At 43.7% G+C, this 20,038-nt stretch overlaps 1 protein-coding gene across 1 annotated transcript in view; it reads right to left on the bottom strand.

Annotated features, from left to right (window-relative positions):
• The window catches only part of LOC111230313 (parvalbumin-7-like), a 59,790-nt gene that overhangs the window by 11,211 nt on the left and 28,541 nt on the right, over positions 1 to 20,038 (bottom strand). Inside the window, exon 2 of the mRNA XM_022757005.1 lies at positions 4,383 to 4,448. Within this exon, the coding sequence (XP_022612726.1) occupies positions 4,383 to 4,443 (61 nt within the window). The 5' untranslated portion in view covers positions 4,444 to 4,448. The remainder of the gene's footprint in view (positions 1 to 4,382; positions 4,449 to 20,038) is intronic.

The following is a 20,038-nucleotide window of genomic DNA, read 5'->3' on the forward strand; positions in this document are numbered from 1 at the left end:
CCTGTTTATTATTGTAGTCATGACGACGTCAGGCCGCACCACCTGTACGGTTCTTGGATGCAGGACCGTTTTAGTTCACGCCTCTGACTAGTTCCTCGCCATAGCAACAGCCGCTGAGGCTCAAATGTCTCACATGTGGTTTTTGGAGCCTAAAACACCGACGCTGAGTTTCGGCGCTGCCTGAGAACCTCTGATTTATCTTGTGGCGAGCGTTTTACCCTGCAAATGCATCTAGAGCTTTCTTGATGTCATTCAGCGTTGAGGATGCTCTGCATTGCCATCTTGGCTGTTGGAGAAAGAGATGGGGGGGGGGGGGGCAGAGAGGGGACAAGGTTAAAAACAAGGTCGCTGGAGAGCAGAGCGACAACTCAGGAGACATTCTTTATTTACACCGGTGACACTCCAGAAATGGAGCAGGAAACCGGGACATGTGAGAAGGAGGTGTGTGATGACGGGATGAGTTAGTGACAGTGGAAGAGGAGTGACAAAGGAGAGAGAGAGAGGAAGGAGGTGGAGAAAAGAGGAAGACATCGCAGCAGGACGGCGCTGAAAGAAGAAGAGATTTTATTGGTGGTATTATGGGACGTCGGGTCAGAATGGAGGAAACCAGCGTGGTGTCAATATCAGTGTTTTTCCATTTCAGGTGTGATGTCATTGAGCTTTGGACAGATGAAGGCAGGGCGTGGGGCCGAGCAGCCGAGCGGGGGTGGGGGTAACGGGCCGTCTGGGTGTTCTGCTGGTGGTGTCTGATTACCTCAGGAGAATTCAAGTATTTGTCAGCCCGGTGCGAACGGAAGAAGTCTCTTGTACCTCGCACTGTGAAAGGCGGGCCCGGCACTTTCACAGCGCCTCGGCTTTTTTACTCCCGAACCCGATCGCTTGCTTATGAGAGTTGTCACCTTTCCCCTGACTTTGGCTGATGCCCTCCTCTCCTCCGCTGCTGTTTCAAACACACACATTGTGCAGCGGCGTGAACGCAGAGCGGAGGGAGAGCAGCAGCAGCAGCAGCAGCCTCAACACAGAGCTGTGGATCGGAGGATGTGGTGCTCTGATTTCCCTCCGCTCATCGTGTCTGCCAGACATTAATAGAGAATTACTCTGGACAGACACATTCACACAAACCTGAACGGATGCTCACACCTCCCACTAACCTAAACTAGAAAGTAAAACTGTCCACAGATCAGTTAATAACTAAGTGTAAGTTGAAGGGGGGGGCACCGGAGCAAAAGTAATTTAAATTCACTGCTTGGGGATCGTGAATGATGTTGGAGATGTGTTGCGTGGTGGAAACAACGTGTGCCTCGTCATGTCAGTCAGCTGGGATCCTCTGAACCAAGATGCCTCTGATAAGGTCAGTTTATTAGAGATCTCCGACACTAATTTTAAAAAAGCTTGTGTTTGTCTGTATCACACTATTATAACAAATGTCTTTTTTATTATTTTATTGTATTTTCACAGGGGACAATGAGCCAGTGGACGCTCCACAAATTACAAAGTCGTTTTAACCTGGAGCGCGACGTTGATGCGACGCAAGGGAGAAAGCGAAATGCTCGCTAGAAAAGGTCAAGTAATGACACTGCATCACGCGCCTCCCTGGACCGTCATCATCGCTGTTGTTGAGAAAACGCTGAGCTGGCCGTGACCATCGCTCTGTCCTTCTCAGCTCTGAAATACAGTCTGAGCTGCCCCGCACACCTCCACCGCCACAGTCACTCACGCTTCACTGCTTTGCTGCATCACGCCTCGAAGATGCTGTAGCTCTTCTGACATCAATCTCTCCCTCATCGTCTGCCGCACTTTCTTTTTAATATGGCTTCATTTAAAGTAATATCTATAAAAGAATCAGTAGATCTGATAATTGGGAAAGATCATATCGTATATGTTTGATAAAGAAGACACATATGTCCATGGGTATCAAAATAAAAGCTTTCAGCCAGATCTATAAGTGATGCATAAATAAACCACTCCCAGAGAAATGCAGTGTTAAGCGCAGGTTCACACAGAGGATGTACGAGCTGTGTGTTATCTACTTCACTAACACACTCTGCACATACAGATCATACTGTTTAACTGGTGTGTGGCCAACACGGCCGATCTTTTATCATTTAGAAAAAAGCGCGACCTCCTCCTCTGACCTTTCGCTGCGAAGCGCCCCCGAAGAAAGGGAACGAGAAACCAATTCACCGTGAAATGAGGAGGATGAGATGATTTCACGGAGGTATATCGTCAAGTCAGCGCGCTGCGGGAGTGGAGCTGCATGAAGTCGGCCCGCATGGATTTATATAGAGGAAAACCATAAAGAGCAGTAACACCTGTGGCTGATCTGACATCAGTCTCTGGTGTCAGTGAACCGTCTTGTAACGCTGTTCTTGTCTTGTGTCAAAGCGTCTTGAATGCGTTACAGCCTCAGGGACCGTCGCACAAGGCTTCATTAAAGTCCAGTGAAAGGCCTCGGTTTAACGTCTCGAAAAACACCTTTGTTTTCCTAAGATGAGACGACACGAACAACGAACATGACATGTCGGATACGTGAGTAATTTTCTCAGCACGAAAGTTGAACTAATCCTGTAACGTGTGTGTCTCCTGACACTGACACGGGTCGCGAGCTCGTCTTCAGGGCGCCGTGGGCGACGCTGAGCCTCGGCGAGAGGATCAACTCGGAGTAATTACGCAATTATTACATGAGAAATAAGATGATTTAATGACGTCCTTCCAGAAATGGAGGTCGTACACTTCCATTCCTGAGTGAAAATGAGCTCTGGGACGCCACATATTCATTTAGCAGAACAGGAGCGCTTCACAGGACCGTTGTCGTTTGACTGTGAAATAATTTAATAACGTAAAGGGACGATGAAAGCAAATACTCAACATATCAACGAAGACAATAATAAAGAAAATATCTAGAAAATCAAAAACCTTTTTTGACAGTCTGATAAATGGTGGAGTCAGTAATTCTGTGATGTTTCATTTGTGTCTTCTTATTTAGTGTTGAAACTCTCGGGGGTTTCTTCCTTTGATCCAGCAGATACACAGAGTTTATCCACGGAAAACAAAACCTCTGCAGATCCACACAACTCAAACCCTCAAACATCAATTTATGTACGTTCAGGCTTTAAGATTAACAACCAATCATGTTCTTTATCTTTCAAAGCAACAATTCGTTTTGTGGGAAGTTTTTCTTTTTCCTTTTTAAATTTCCGTCTTTGAGTTCAGTAGTTGTGATATGAAGCATCAGTCAAACGATTGCCACCAAGGTTATCTGGCTGCTGCTGCTGCTGCTGCTGCTGCTGCTGTCAGTATGTTATAGCCATCGCCTATAACCACTACTTTGCTGGATCAAGTGTTTCGCCCTGAAGTCCTTGATTTTTTTTTCTTTACTCTCACTGCACTGATTTCATACAGTGTTGGAAGCAGCTCCCTGAGCCGTGCGCTTTAAACTTCACAAAGAAATCCACAGTTTTCATGAGGTCAGGCCGAACGCCGAAGCAACGGGAAAAAACAACGAGAAACTCACACGACAGAAAACTCTCTTCAATTACGGACAAACTGCTAAATGTGTGATCTCGTTACTGGCGTGTAATCATTATATGCGCCATCATAAGGATATAAACATCAGACCACTCACGCACATCTGACATCAGCTGAATTCAAATATAAAATACTTTAAAATAAATACAGTCTATATATACACTGAAAAAGCGATATCGACAGATGTGATCCTGCAGACTGCAAATCTCTCTCTTTTGTACAAACGTGTGTTTGCTGAACATCGTGTCACAGGCTGCTGACTGCAGCTGGACGCAGGAGAGAAAACAGGAGACGCAACCTCCAGTTCAGATCATTCACCTCTGGATTCTGGTTCAATTCTGGAGGAATTTAGTCGCAATAACAACGACGATAAACTTTATTTCTATCGCACTTTTTCTAAACACAGTTACTGTGTGCTTTACAATTAAAAATATTTTTAAAACAAACAACAAAATTTAAGCTAAAAAATCTATAAAATAGCGATGAAGCTTCTTTTCATCCATGACCTTTCCACAACCTTGACTGTGTGTTCATTATTGTAACCATGACAACAAAGGCCCCTCTAACTTTAAGGAAGCACCAAACCATGATCTTTATTCCTTTTGTGCTTAAATTTAACCAAATCTTGTTTAACTTCCTGTTTATTATTGTAGTCATGACGACGTCAGGCCGCTACCACCTGTACGGTTCTGGATGCAGGACCGTTTTAGTTCACGCCTCTGACTAGCTTCCTCGCCATAGCAACAGCCGCTGAGGCTCAAATGTCTCACATGTGGTTTTTGGAGCCTAAAACACCGACGCTGAGTTTCGGCGCTGCCTGAGAACCTCTGATTTATCTGTGGCGAGCGTTTTACCTGCAAATGCATCTAGAGCTTTCTTGATGTCATCAGCGTTGAGGATGCTGCTCATTGCCATCTTGGCTGTTGGAGAAAAGAGATGGGGGGGGGGGGGGCAGAGAGGGGACAAGGTTAAAAACAAGGTCGCTGGAGAGCAGAGCGACAACTCAGGAGACATTCTTGTATTACACCGGTGACACTCCAGAAATGGAGCAGGAAACCGGGACATGTGAGAAGGAGGTGGTGGATGACAGGATGAGTTAGTGACAGTGGAAGAGGAGTGACAAAGGGAGAGAGAGAGAGGAAGGAGGTGGAGAAAGAGGAAGACATCGCAGCAGGACGGCGCTGAAAGAAGAAGAGATTTTATTGGTGGTATTATGGGACGTCGGGTCAGAATGGAGGAAACCAGCGTGGTGTCAATATCAGTGTTTTCCATTTCAGGTGTGATGTCATTGAGCTGTGACAGATGAAGGCAGGGCGTGGGGCCAGAGGCCGAGCGAGGGGGTGGGGGGGTTAACGGGCCGTCTGGGTGTTCTGCTGTGTCTGAAATACCTCAGGAGAATTCAGTTTGTCAGCCCGGTGCGAACGGAGAAGCTTCTTGTACCTCGCACTGTGAAAGGCGAGCCCGGCACTTTCACAGCGCCTCGGCTTTTTTACTCCCGAACCCGATCGCTTGCTTATGAGGTTGTCACCTTCCCCTGACTTTGACTGATGCCCTCCTCTCCTCCGCTGCTGTTTCAAACACACACATTGTGCAGCGGCGTGAACGCAGAGCGGAGGGAGAGCAGCAGCAGCAGCAGCAGCCTTCACACAGAGCTGTGGATCGGAGGATGTGGTGCTCTGATTTCCCTCCGCTCATCGTGGTCTGCCAGACATTAATAGAGAATTACTCTGGACAGACACATTCACACAAACCTGAACGGATGCTCACACCTCCCACTAACCCTAACTAGAAAGTAAAACTGTCCACAGATCAGTTAATAACTAAGTGTAAGTTGAAGGGGGGGGGGTCACCAGAGTAATTGTAATTCACCTGCTGGGGATCGTGAATGAGTTACTGAGATGTGTGCGTGTGGAACAACGTGTGCCTCGTCTGGTCAGTCAGCTGGGATCCTCTGAACCAAGATGCTCTATAAGGTCAGTTTATTAGAGATCTCCGACACTAATTAAAACAGCTTGTGTTTGTCTGTATCACACTATATAACAAATGTCTTTTTTATTATTTTATTGTATTTTCACAGGGACAATGAGCCAGTGGACGCCTCCACAAATTACAAAGTCGTTTTAACCTGGAGCGCGACGTTGATGCGACGCAGGGAGAAAGCGAAATGCTCGCTAGAAAAGGTCAAAGTAATGACACTGCATCACCGTCCTCCCTGGACCGTCATCATCGCTGTTGTTGGAGAAAACGCTGAGCTGGCCGTGACCATCGCTCTGTCCTTCTCGCTGCTGGAAATACAGTCTGAGCTGCCCCGCACACCTCCACCCGCACAGTCACTCACGCTTCACTGCTTTGCTGCATCACGCCTCGAAGATGCTGTAGCTCTTCTGACATCATCTCTCCCTCATCGTCTGCCGCACTTTCTTTTTAATTGGCTTCATTTAAAGGTAATATCTATAAAAGAATCAGTAGATCTGATAATGGGAAAGATCATATCGTATATGTTTGATAAAGAAGACACATATGTCCATGGGTATCAAAATAAAAGCTTTCAGCCAGATCTATAAGTGATGCATAAATAAACCACTCCCAGAGAAATGCAGTGTTAAGCGCAGGTCACAGAGGATGTACGAGCTGTGTGTTATCTACTTCACTAACACACCTCTGCACATACAGATCAATACTGTTTAACTGGTGTGTGGCCAACACGGCCGATCTTTTATCATTTAGAAAAAGCGCGACCTCCTCCTCTGACCTTTCGCTGCGAAGGCGCCCCGAAGAGGGAACGAGAAACAATTCACCGTGAAATGAGGAGGATGAGATTGATTCACGGAGGTATATCTCAGTCAGCGCGCTGCGGAGTGGAGCTGCATGAAGTCGGCCGCATGGATTTATATAGAGGAAAACCATAAAGAGCAGTAACACCTGTGCTGATCTGACATCAGTCTCTGGTGTCAGTGAACCGTCTGTAACGCTGTTTTGTCTGTGTCAAACGCTTGAATGCGTTTACAGCCTCAGACCGTCGCACGGCTTCATTAAAGTCCAGTGAAAGGCCTCGGTTTAACGTCTCAGAAACACCTTGTTTTCCTAAGATGAGACGACACGACAACAACATGACATGTCGGATACGTGAGATATTTTCTCAGCACGAAAGTTGAACTAATCCTGTAAACGTGTGTGTCTCCTGACACTGACACGGTCGCGAGCTCGTCTTCAGGGCGCCGTGGGCGAGCTGAGCCTCGGCGAGAGGATCAACTCGGAGTAATTACGCAATTATTACATGAGAAATAAGATGATTTAATGAGTCCTTCCAGAAATGGAGGTCGTACACTTCCATTCCTGAGTGAAAATGAGCTCTGGGACGCCACATATTCATTTAGCAGAACAGGAGCGCTTCACAGGACCGTGTCGTTTGACTGTGAAATAATTTAATAACGTAAAGGGACGATGAAGCAAATCTCAACATATCAACGAAGAATAATAAAGAAATATCTAGAAAATCAAAACCTTTTTGATCAGCTGATAACATGGTGGAGTCAGTAATTCTGTGATGTTTTCATTGTGTCTTCTTATTAGTGTTGAACTCTCGGGGGTTTCTTCCTTTGATCCAGCAGATACACAGAGTTTATCCACGGAAAACAAAACCCTGCAGATCCACACAACTCAAACCCTCAAACATCATTTTGTACGTTCAGGCTTTAAGATTACAACCAATCATGTTCTTTATCTTTCAAAGCAACAATCGTTTTGTGGGAGTTTTTCTTTTTCCTTTTTAAATTCCCGTCTTGAGTTTCAGTAGTTGTGATATGAGCATCAGTCAGATTCCACCAAGGTTATCTGCTGCTGCTGCTGCTGCTGCTGCTGCTGCTGCTCAGTTATAGCCATCGCCTATAACCACTATCTTTGCTGGATCAAGTGTTTCGCCCTGAATGTCCTTGATTTTTTTTTCTCTTACTCTTCACTGCACTGATTTCTACAGTGTTGGAAGCAGCTCCCTGAGCCGTGCGCTTTAAACTCACAAGAAATCCACAGTTTCATGAGTCAGGCCGAACGCCGAAGCAACGAAAAAACAACGAGAAACTCACACCGACAGAAACTCTCTTCAATACGGACAAACTGCTAATGTGTGATCTCGTTACTGGGTGACTTTATGCGCCTCTGTTTATCAGATACGCAGCTGATCAGCTGTTTTCTTTATAAATGTCAGTTACTTTACACTGAAGGTCGCAGGGAGACTGAAACAAGGATCATTGTAAAGCTGCTGAACAAAGACACAACCCAGATATGTAGAGAACAGTTAGCTGAACATACAGAAAGATAAAGAAAACAAAATGTGACATGAAAATGGAGTGTGAAAGGTTTCTGGAGGATATGATGATGACAATGGTCGTCCCACATGAGGCCGACCTTTGTGAAACTGGGGTTTCCTTGGTGAGAAGTCCCCTGCCCCTGATGGTAGGTCTAGGTGTGGGAAACCTAACCGTGCTGCATGACCGCCAACTCCCCCGGTCTACTGTAACAGCTGCGTGAGTGTGTGAATATGTGTGTATGTGTGTATGTGTATGTGTGTGTGCAAGTGTTTATATGAGGTACAAAAGGTGCCAAGTGGGCTGGGGTGAAGAGGTGGAGGGCTTAAAGAAGAATGTACTTGCATTACAGGAAACTCGAGCCCCTTGTGCTCTTTTGATGTGTGTATGTGGTTAAAAAAAAAAGGAGGGAAAATGTGTGTAGACGCACAGAGATCCTGCGGTGAACCACACCAACAGGCCCGGGTGCTGCAGTGAGCTGTAATGAGCATCAAACAATGAACATTTGATGCTGTTTGAAGTTTAAACCGAGTTGTAAAGCCGTGTTGGGTTTTAATGAGTGAATGAGAAGTTTATTTTTCTGTGACTTTCGGTACTTAGACTGCGCTGCTGCCGTAAATATATCGTTATTATTATTATTATTATTGTTATTATTATATATTTTAGAGATATTAAAGAAATTCATGTTGTTTTTCCTCATAATAAATAATAGATTCACTCACTGTATGTGCTGGTTTGAGTGGATAATATTAAAAAACTTCAGTGATTCTGAGAGAGTCTGACATGTGGTGTATTTAGAGTATCTACTGTGTAAGAGTGTTGTTGTCACAGTAGCTCTGAACACTATAAACCTCTCTAACAGGCCATTCTGAAGAGGCCCCAGAGATTTTCCTCTTCCTTAAAAAGCTTTCTGTCTGAACGGTCAACGATCTGTGCAGTTGATTTTCTAATAAGCTTGATGGTTGAATCTGTCCGGTGTGCATTAAGTTGTGTCTGCTGATTTCATGGAGCCGCTTACAGGGAGAAAAAATACAGCGACGTGCATCCAGAAACAACAAAAACAAATTCACACGTTCGCACACAAACACACGGCGAGGAAAGAATGAATTAGATAAGAGTGGTGCAGAGGCCCGGGGATCATGTGGCTGTTATCACCACTGTCCACTGTCTAATCCTCTGGCAGGTACAGCACAGGATAGCTTAACCACAGTTACGGCTTGGCAACAATAGCCCTGCGTGTGTGTGTGTGTGTGTGTGTGTGTGTGTGTGTGTGTTCATAGCTGTACAGAATATAATCGTCTTTCTAAGTGAGTCAGCTAATGTGTTCTGTATTTGTCTTTTCAGCATTCACCAGCACGTCTCTTTCTTTATTTTAGTCACTTGGTTGTAAGCTAAAAATGCTAACATCAGCAAGCTAACATGCTCACAATAACAGTGCTAACATGCTAATGTTTAGCATGTATCATTTGTACCATTAACGTGTTTGCATTTGTTAATTGGCACTGAAGCACAAAGCACGTCCACAGCTGCACTAGCAGATAAGACATAACACACAGCTGTGCTCTGAGTTAAATGGTAATATTATCACGCTAACATGTTCACAATGACGATGCTGAAATGCAGATTTTTAGTAGCTGTATACAGAGGTGACCAGATTTCTGAAATGAAAACCGGGGACATTAAAATATCCAAAGTTTTTACCTATGAAATAAAAAAAGGGCAACAGTCTCGGTTTCATGTATTTTGACTAACTGTTGTACTGGAATAAACTATGGTGAAGGATGACTGATTTAAAAAAAGACTCCCTACCTTTGAAGCTATCGCAAAATCCAATTGTCTATTCCTCGACTACTTATATTCCTTTAGTTCGTAAATGTCCAAAATCAAAAGCGTCTCTCTACTTCTTCACTTTTTCCAACATAAAAACTATTTTTTCAAGTTCTGTCTGGGGGGCTTTGGGTATGTTTGTTTTCGTTAGTTTACTGCCTGCTTATGAACTCCTAACCAATCAGTTAGCCAGCTAGCCTTTTCTCTGCCTAGAGACAAAAAACAAAGGAAAAAAAGATTTGGATACCTCCATTCTGTTGATTTTAGCTTTATTTCTGAAGTTGCTGTAGCTAACAACCAGCCCCCTCTGTTGGTCAAAACAAGCGCACTGCTGGATGTTATTAATTCACAGTTAAAAACGGGGACATTTCCGGGGACAGCTGAGGCCGGGGGCGAAGACGGGGAGTGTCCCTGGAATTTTGTATTGGACAAATTAACATTTTGATGATGATACTAAGTTGCACGGTTTCAATACCTGAAGGGGAACATGGATAACTTTTCCAAATGCTAATTCATCCAATAGTTGTCTAAGACATTTCCCTACAAATACAAAAATGATCAACCTCATGAGAGGAAACCAAACCGAAGTCAGGATTCATCCTCTTTCAGGTTATTCCATCCAGTTGTTTGAGAATAAATCACAGTCCAGTCATTTAGAGCCACGTCCTGCCAGGCTCACACCACTCCCATTTAACTTGCACCGGTACCTCCAAGATGCATATAATACATCAAAAACTCTAATGGGACTTCACGCCTCGCAATATTATATTACATTAAAATATTACTAAACAAAATTAAGATGTTAAATTCCATTTAATCTTTGAGTGTTAAAAGTCAAACATATTTTACTCGCCACACAAACAAAAATATCACACACCCTCCTCATTAATTAACTGAGTCTGACATCCACTTAAGTAGTCATTCTGTCTATAAATATTCATGTACATATGCATCTACTGTACGTGCACATGCAATATTTTTATAGCACTGATAACCACGGTATCGGTGCATTTTTAAGAGGAGCTTTGTGTCTTTTACTTGCATCAGCGTTTTTGAAGTTACCCTGGAGCATGGAACGTGAGACTGTATTCAATTAGGTGTAATTAAAATTTGACCTTGAATGATATCACAAGTAAGCACTTCAATAAAATTACGCCCGTGCCTCCTATTTTGGCAAGCAAAACCACGGCTATCAGAAAGTTAATTACCTTGTTGATATACTGTCCCTGTATCTCAAATCTAATCTCACTCTACAGAGGAGCCTGTAAAAGAAGGTGAACTTCACATTTTCTCCTATTTCATCTATCACTGCGTTTGATTACAAAGATAACAGCAGAATTCCTGTGATGTCAATATCAATGATTCCCTCTCCACGTTTGTGTCCGGGTTGTGTTTAAGCTCCTTCGCCGTTAAAAACAAAAAGGCAGTGTTTTACACCTCTAAAAAAAAAAAAAAGCTTCTATTTCTTCTTCTTCTCACATTAATTTCTTCTTCTTACCTGGTTACTGGCTGACGGGTGTGGAGGTGGACAGGGGCCAGAATGGGTGCAAGAGGGGACGTCCAGTAGAAGATCAGAGGCTCTGCCCTTTCTGTTTTATACGTTGGCCACTCCAACTATTTTAGGGATGAAAAATGGACGCCCTTCAGTGATGTTGCGGCCGTCCGTATCGTTTTCCTGACTGCACTCATGCTAATCAAACATTACTATATAATCATAAATCTGCCACCTTCTATCTCAGCCGTGACTTCTTTTCTTATGCTCACCCCTTCCCCTCCCCTCCCCTCCTGCAACCCCTCCCTCCTTCCTCTTCCAGCCATATGATTTCTTCCACCTAAATTTTCCACACCTTCCAACCCACAGGGGCGTCGTTCTCTCTAATCTCTCCTCTGATCAATCTCTACCCCTCTCCCCTTCTCTCTCCTCTCTCTCTCGCTCTCAGTCTTCGCTCGATCTCTACCCACCTACTCTCCGTCCTATCAGTTCACCCTCCTATCCAATGCGAGGGATCCCCTCCCCAGGATACTGTCCACTGGGGTCACCCCTTCTCTCTCTCTCTCTCTATCCTATTTAACTTTTCATTTTCACCTTTTAATTCTCATCTACTATTCCCTCCTTTAAAGGGATTCTGCATCATCGGTGACAAGTTATAAGGGCCCTGAGCTCCTCCATCTTTCACTGGTGTTCTTCCACTTTTCCCTAATCTAACCACCTGGTGTATACATGCTGGTAATCTAAAGCCTCCTTTGGCTAATTCTAGGTATAAAAATATCTTAGTTGTTGTTGCTACACCTGTCAGGCTCTCCATCACGAGCTCATCATTCATGCTGATTAAAAATTGATACGCTGGCTACCTTAATCAGAGGTTGACAAAAGCAGACTTGTCATTTCTACTCTTAGTATGAAATGACAACTGTCCTTATTATTATTATTAGCTGTGGCCATCTAGCTAATTAAGCTAATGTTAGCCCAAAGAGTTGGGTTGAAAATGTTAATGAGACTTTTTGATGTTTCTAGATGAGGGAAAGGGTTTTGAATATGCACTTTAATGCTACATACTCTACATTATAATGTCGCTAGAAACACCGAGGCTGCGGCTGCTTTTCCGGACAAATCGTCAGCATCCGTTTGTCAGTGTATAGCTACAAACTTTGTGTTTTTACACAGTATATTTTTGTACTTTACTTTTATACCTCCCCTGGTACTATGTTTTTGTTTGGCCTGTAACTGCACAGATTGATGTAACCTAGTCAAGTAATGATGTGCTCCTTTTGGCCTTAGCAGTAACGCGTAGTAGCTAACTGTATATTGTAAGCTAGTTAGCCGAGCATGCTAACCCTCGCAGTGTATGTAAAAGCAGATAAACACATGTTAAATCCGTTTGTTTACCGTTCTGCTCTGCTGTTTTTTAGATGTTGCACAACACCCTACTGCGACACCACTTATAACATGTGGGCAAAACCAAAGCTCCACATGCGTCACATGCTGCTAATGCTAATGCTAATGGCTGCTAATGTAAGGCTACGCTTTTGCCCAACCGCCGTTTAGAGGTTACTCCAAGGTTACTTCATTTGGATAATTTTTGTCCAAGGAGCTAAATTAAAACAAAGCGTTTGTGGCCGTCGTGACTTTGCAGAGAACAAACCCATTGCTCATTGTTGCAAACCCCACATTAAAGCACTTAGGCATTGGAGGCTATACATCCTCCCTGGGACAGTGCATGCACACCCGGCCAAGGAATCCTTCCAGAGGCCTCACTTATATAGAAGCGAAGTGATTATAGATCCCAGTAAACATCAGCTGTTTCCTCCAGTGTATCACTGAAGAACCTCTCGCACTGACCTTTAGGAAGCTTTTGGCTGGCTTGAGGCCGATGCGAGATTTAAGGGCTACTGTTCCGTATGTGAAAAACCCGTAAACAAGTCCTGTTGGGAGGGATGGATTCGTGTGTGCTTGTGTCTCTTCTTGGTGCATGTGTTGTGGATGTTTGTTCCGTGTTGGAGTGTGTTGGTGGTGTGCGAGTGTGTGTGAGGCATTAAATAGGGACTGGTGTTCTCTGCTGGGGAACAACAGGTGTTATTATCTCGGTTACTGTCGAACGCGTTTTGTATTTATGGGACGGCTATCACTTTTATGACGGACCTTTTTATTGATTGTTGGATGTTTTTTTTTCGACAGAAACCATTTTTGAAAGTGGCAAAGATTTAATTATCTTACCTCGACCATAAAAACAACAAAAAGGGTGTCATTTGTACAAAGGTGTGATTTAATCTACTATTTATGGTCAATGTTGTTTTCCAGTATCTCCCAATATAAGTAGTGTTCATTGTGGTGGTGGTGGAGTCAAATATCCTCCTTAAGGATTCACAGGAAATGATGCATTCAAGTACCTCCGAATTATTACAGCTTGTCGTTATATCTCACAGCCTCGCTGTTTTACTGTCCACTCTCCTAACACCATGTCAGAGCGTGTATTATGTTACTGCTAATGCCACCAAACATTCCTACTGCTGCTCGCTTTCACTAAATCTAATAAGTAATGTAACTGCTTTAATTACTTCATCAAAGTAATGTAACTTGTTCTGTTTCTGCCATGCTAGAACATTTATTAAAAACACGATAGCCTGCTTGAATGAAGTGTTGTTAAATGTCACACCTACAACCTACTGACCTGCATGGAACAGCAAATAAAGATAAAATTGAAGCGTTACTAAGCGGAGATTAATAAATTCAAACTGGTTGTGCTATCACAACAGAGATTTTACTCCCACTACCTGCCGGATGAGACTGTTTCACACCGGTAGTTAACTGACACAACGCGCGTTAGCATCGCCTAAACACACGACCCTTTTAAACCGAGCATGCAAGAGGTAATACACTGCTGATGATATCTGACTTGACACTTGGAATCACAGAAATCTGTCGAACACCGATGGTAAAACTGAGGAAGTTCGTCAAATTAAATTTCACAATTAATAACACAATTACTATGTGAATAAATGAATGTCATCGAAGACCTCTGCAGGGAGGAGATCGTGGCTGGTATGGAGGCGCGTCTTGGTTGCCGCTGACAAAATGGACCGGCTTTGTCGATTCACAATTATAGGAACTCATCGTAGATATTATACTAACTAGTTTACTCTCTGCCTCCCTTTCCCTCTGTTCCTCCTGCGCTCCTGCTTTGTATTTCCCCTCTGCAAATCTGTACTAGGAACATACTCCCAGGTATCCAATTCAAAAATTCCCCCTCCCCTTTCCTCAAAGGTCTAAATCTTCATCCTGCCCTTTCTCTTCATCTCTAGACTTCAAACATCCTCTTAATCTCACTTTTGATGCAACCTTGCTGTTTCTCCCCTCCTACTAATTATGCACTTCTCTAATTTATCACCCTTCTCCGACCCCCCCCACCCCAGAGCAGACGAAGGGTTTGCCTTGATCCCCATGAGTGGTGCGCCACGTTGTCGGTCTCGCAGAGCCTGACAAGGGGCTAGCAGGAGGGCACGGGAGGAAGGAGGGAAGCGAGAGGAGGTGGGTGAGGAGCAGTGACAAGCGATGCTGGAGGGAGGTTGTAGAGGTGCGTGATGAAAGGGCAGGAATTAAAAAGAGGAAATGATGCAGAACAGAATTAAACAGAGGGATGTTGACAGAAGAAAAAAGAGAAAGTTAAGAGAGGGAGGGATGGGACCAGTGGAGTGGTAGAGGGCTAGGATGTCAAACAACAGATTCTCACCAGAGAGGGTTGGTGGTTTGATGACGGGGCGTAGACACACAGGTGGAGGGTGGGGATGAGAACACAAAAGGTAAGGCAGAAGAGAGAGAGAGAGAGAGAGAAGAAAAAGGCTGTACGAGGGAACCACCAAGGGTTGCCACGCGGAGCACGAAATGAAACTCTTCTTCGACCCATGTTTTCCTCCTGTTCCTTAGCAATGGTCACAGAGCAATACCTACCTGAACAACATTATCATTACCTTAGTCAAGAAGCATCTGAATCCAGTCCCAGTTTGTCCACTGCTTCACATGATCTCATTTTGCACCTACTGTCATTAAAAAAAACGATTGCTTATGGAACTCCCATTCAGACAATGCAGTTTTCTGAGACTCGGCTTCAAGATGGCTGCGTGAGTCAAGTGTGACTACGTCGACTAGGATATACATACACTAGTTCACTTACACGCGTAAAATATGAGTTGAATTTCCCCTGGGGGCAAAAGAAAAACCATCCTGAGGGGATCTCGACTTTCAGGTGGGGAGTCCGATTGATTTGTGGTCCAGGACGAAACATGTCCATGCAATAATTTTTTTCCTGAGTCTTCTTTTGAGATACGACACTAACTTTCTTATCAATACTTCTTCCAGCGCAGGGTTTGAGTAAAACATGAGGCTACATCTCATCTGGCGACCTAGACCAAAGGGAAGTTATTCCTGGGAACGATCGACCAGACGCGCATAAGACGAGAGTACAAGGACGAATTCAAGGGAAGGAGGAGGAGAGAAAGAAGGATCAATAAATGAGAGACAGCAGGAGGGAGACGAATGCTTTGAACCTGAGGTCCAGGTAAGTCAACCATAATGCAGACACTGTTGTGAACCTGTTCAAGGCAGCAAGAGAGAGACCGAAGACAGAACAAGAAACACACAGCTGGCCATTTGTTGTTATCGACATTTGGATAATGTAATCCTCTCCCCCGTCCTCTGTCCCTTACCCCTTTAGAGCCTTTACACTATTTCTATCTCCATCAACTTGTTTTTTGACTCTTGCAGACTTTGGAGATCCTCTGCTGCGTTTGTCCTTGCTATTATCCAGCGCGATTAAATTTTCACGGACAGGTGTCCTTCTTCACTACACATGCTCTCAATGAAACAGCCTCAAATACTTTTTACCTACCTCGTCTCGATGCACACTCCCACACACTCACCTTTTCCGTGCTGCTGAATATCTATTTATTTGGTTTTTATTCTTGTAGCTTGACAAGCCAGTGTCATCGCTTATGGCAGATGACACTCAACTCGTGCTTCTCTAGCATAGAGGAGGGTCGAACTAATCTGAGTATTTTCCTGATTGAAATGTCCCATTTTGTTTCCCACAGCCTTGTTCTTACTTTTCGAAATCCTCACCGCACTGAAATCTTCTCTTTCAACACTGACAAAACCAGGTGAGGGCTTTTGTTTGAGGGGCCTCCTGTTGCGCTGAATATCCCATGGGCACAACGTTCGTCCTTGGGCAAATTCACATAGCTAGCCTGCAGCTTGCACTGTAATTTGTTAAGGTCTTGAAATGATATTTTTAATCAATGGCAGATTGGTCCTGAATCATCCCAATCACTGTGGGCAGTACTAAAGCAAGCAATGTCATGCCATTAAACACAGTTGATCTTTTAATTTTTGTCTTTGGAGCGACTTGAAGAGTTGAAATTTCAGTGCACGTGACGAGCTTGATAGACGGTAGACGTGATAGAGCGGAGAAAAAAAGGAATAAATGCTGCAGGTAGACGCTAACTTCAAGTGTAAGTGCATCACACAGGAAACAGTCTTCTGAAGCAAAAAGCCATTTCAATCAAAAAGGTTTTGATGTGGCGCGTGACGTAAAGAATGTACGGCCATTTGGGGGATGTTTTAGTTCACCATATTGATACGAGGTTAGACAAATCTTTTATTATACTAATCAACTCTATCATTGTTCAGACATCGCAGGAACGTAAAATCCATAAACAATTATCAATGACACAATTGTGGAAAGAGATAGAGAAAGAAGGATGAATCGAGCTGGTGTATGGCTTTCAATCTTTTTCTTCTTCATATCACTGGGTCTCACAGTTTTTTTTTTTTTTTTTTTTTTTCCATTTGCCTCTCTCACATTGACCAGGTGCAGAGCCGAAAAAATGAGGAGACGGAAGACGGCGAAGGAAACATGAACAAGGCAGAGATGGATGAAAAAAGACAGGAAAAAAAAATAAAAGGAAAAAAAAAAAATTTGGGGGAAAAAAGAAATAAAAAAAAAAAGGAAAAAATGGAAAAGATGCCATAGTATAGATAGACAGACCAGATGTGCGGGAGGGGGGGGGGGGGGGTGTTGACAGCAAAATGAGAAATGAGAATGGGAGAGGAAATCATTCTGTTAATAGGAAAATCCAATCCAATCTTGTCTGCCTGTCTGTTTTTTGTTGTGTGTGTGGTGTGTGGTGTGTGTGTTGGTGTGTGTGTGTGTTTGCCTGATGCTCATGCTGCTTAACCATTCGTCTTTCTTGTGTAAGTAAAGGCAATTACACAAATCCTTCCCTCTCTGACTCTATATAATCAGATCCCTGTAAGATATTGAGGCTCAAACACACAGGCGCATTTAGATCGCAGAGGACACGCCCCTCGCGCAGGGCCTGCAGATGTTGAACGCCACACATCTGGTGTCAAAGATACCGAGAGACTTATTAGAAGGGAAAGAATGATAGACTGTTTTGTACACACACGGAGGAAAGACGCCTGACGAACAGAGATGAGATGACGGAGGGCAAAAAGGAGGAGTCCATACAGGCTGCTCAGAGGAAAAAGAGGATTTGTTGGATTGTGATTTTAGGAAAGGAAGAAAGCTCTTGGTGTGGCCGTCACTCATCTCTCAGGCTAGTCTTGGATTCTCTTCAAGCCGTGGAGGTGTCGCGGCTTGTTGTTGATCATCAAGAGGTGGTCTTCATCACCTTCATCTTTATGTCTTCATCAATGTGCCGATATAAGTTGCCTGCCTTTTGAAGCTTTCTCAATTAAACGAATCACCAATGGTTTGTTAAGTGTGGACAGTATGAGGAGACACGACTATCAGCGTGTCCCACACACAAAGCGTGTCAGCTGTTCTTCAATAGTCTGTCCTCATGTGGTAATCTGACAGGACAACGTGTTGCTCCTCCTGCTGCATAATTGGCTCACCGCTATAATTGGCGCTATCACGCCCCGTAATTGCGACTCTCCGAGTCCTATTGTCCTGCATTTTACGCTCATAAGTCACACACATAAATTGTGTGTTGGCTCTGACCGGATTCAAACTAAGGGTGACCGAGAGCTCAAGATCAGGCATCCTGTTTTCCTGGATGAATGCTGCTGATTCGCGCTGCTCGCACCTTCTGTGCAGCACGGCGGTCAGAGCAGCAGCTTCAAGCTACAAGTCCGTGCTTCATGCCTCAACAATAATAATGTATCATATGATGTTTAAACGCGTACAAATGTTTACCGCGTTCACCATCTTCGGTAAGACGCGAGGTGATGCTAACATGCTAACATTTGCTAATTAGCCACTAAAGGCAACGTCAGCTTGAGGGCTGAAATTGGTAACGTCTTTTATTTTTTGGTGTCCTATGATCAGAAAGTTGTTTTATAATCTACCCTCAAAGTCACTGGGGTTGTCCTCTGGGAACCACGAACGTGTGAACAGATTTTCACCACCAATTCGTGTAATATTTTGTGACGATATTTCGGCCTGCAAGCACAGACTGACACGGCCCATATTGAGCAGAGTTTAGTTCATTTCTGTCTGGAGAGGGTATTGTGTGGCGGTGGCTTTAAGAGCTCACCCGCTCTTATTCTGGCATCTTAAACCTCTGGAACTGATGTAGCAACCTGGCAGATGTAACTTAGTGTGACTAAGTTTTAAGTCTGATACGTCGTGTTAAGATTTCAATAGCCGCTGCTCTCTTATCACCAAATATCTGTTGGTTGGACAAGTGTGGCAAAGCATCTTAATTGTATCCCGTAAGGGTTGTCCCTGAAGCCAACTGCTTCTATCGCCAGCGTTTTCTGCCGTGTCGCGGCTCCCTACATGTGCTGTTTTTTCCGGACAGAAAACAACTTCTGAAACCCACATATAACATATGGAACACACCACATGCACACGCCAAGACAACTAAGAATAATGGACAATATACGTTATTAGACGAACACACACACCAGGAATGCCAGGGCAGAGCTAAGTGTGGTGAAGTGCAGGGTCTGGATGAGAGATGTGGGGCGTTGTGTGGACTTCACACGTATCTTGGTGCCGGGACTTGGCGGCACGAATGGTGTTGAAACCCGGGCACAGGGCTGTCGGCGAAGAGCTTGAAGAGTGATTCAGAAGCAAAATGCGTTCCAGCGCCCAGACATGAGAAGTGAGCGAGTATTCAGAGAGAGAGAGAGAGAAAACTTTAAGATGAAAGCTTCAGACAGTTTTCACAGGCTGGTTCTCGTCCAGCAACATGAACAGTTAGAGAGTCAGAACGGGATGTAAAACTTTTAAGAAAAATTTTAGTTTGGACATAACTGAAGTCAAGAAAAAAAAGAGAGATTAAATAAGTAAATAAAAAGTCTAGATGAAAGTTGTGTGTGGTCATGGCGTCTTAGAAGACAGACATAGAGTGACAAGCGACTCATCTCAACAGCATCACTAAAAGTTCAACACGGAGCAATTTCATTTAAATTAGGTGCAAGTTATTTAAAGGAGATTTTTATTTTCTAGTCGGAGGGAATGAAAAATGCAGATAAAGATTTGAAAGCTGGTAGAAGTATGAGGGGGCCATATGGGACAACCTTTGTCAGACGTTAGACTTTCGCTGTGTAATTAATTAATAGAATGAATTAACTATATTACATTTTAGTCATACTGATAACTAAGTAATTTAAAGCTCAATTTCAATCTAATTTATAACAAGTGTGAGAATTGACTCCACAAAGCACGCTGTATTCATATTATAACATGACTAGACTGATAATTTCATGTTCTGGTCTTTTTTTTATATAACAATTCACGATCTTTATAGTTCTAGAAATTGAGGGTAATTCCTTGGTATTTAAACTGCTGCCTGTGCGGTAGCGGATTGAGGGAACTGTATATTTTCTGAAAGAAAATGAATAAGGAAATCCGCTG

This window comes from Seriola dumerili, unplaced genomic scaffold (genome assembly GCF_002260705.1).
Source record: "Seriola dumerili isolate Sdu_G_001 unplaced genomic scaffold, Sdu_1.0 BDQW01000262.1, whole genome shotgun sequence".
Lineage (NCBI taxonomy): Eukaryota > Metazoa > Chordata > Actinopteri > Carangiformes > Carangidae > Seriola > Seriola dumerili.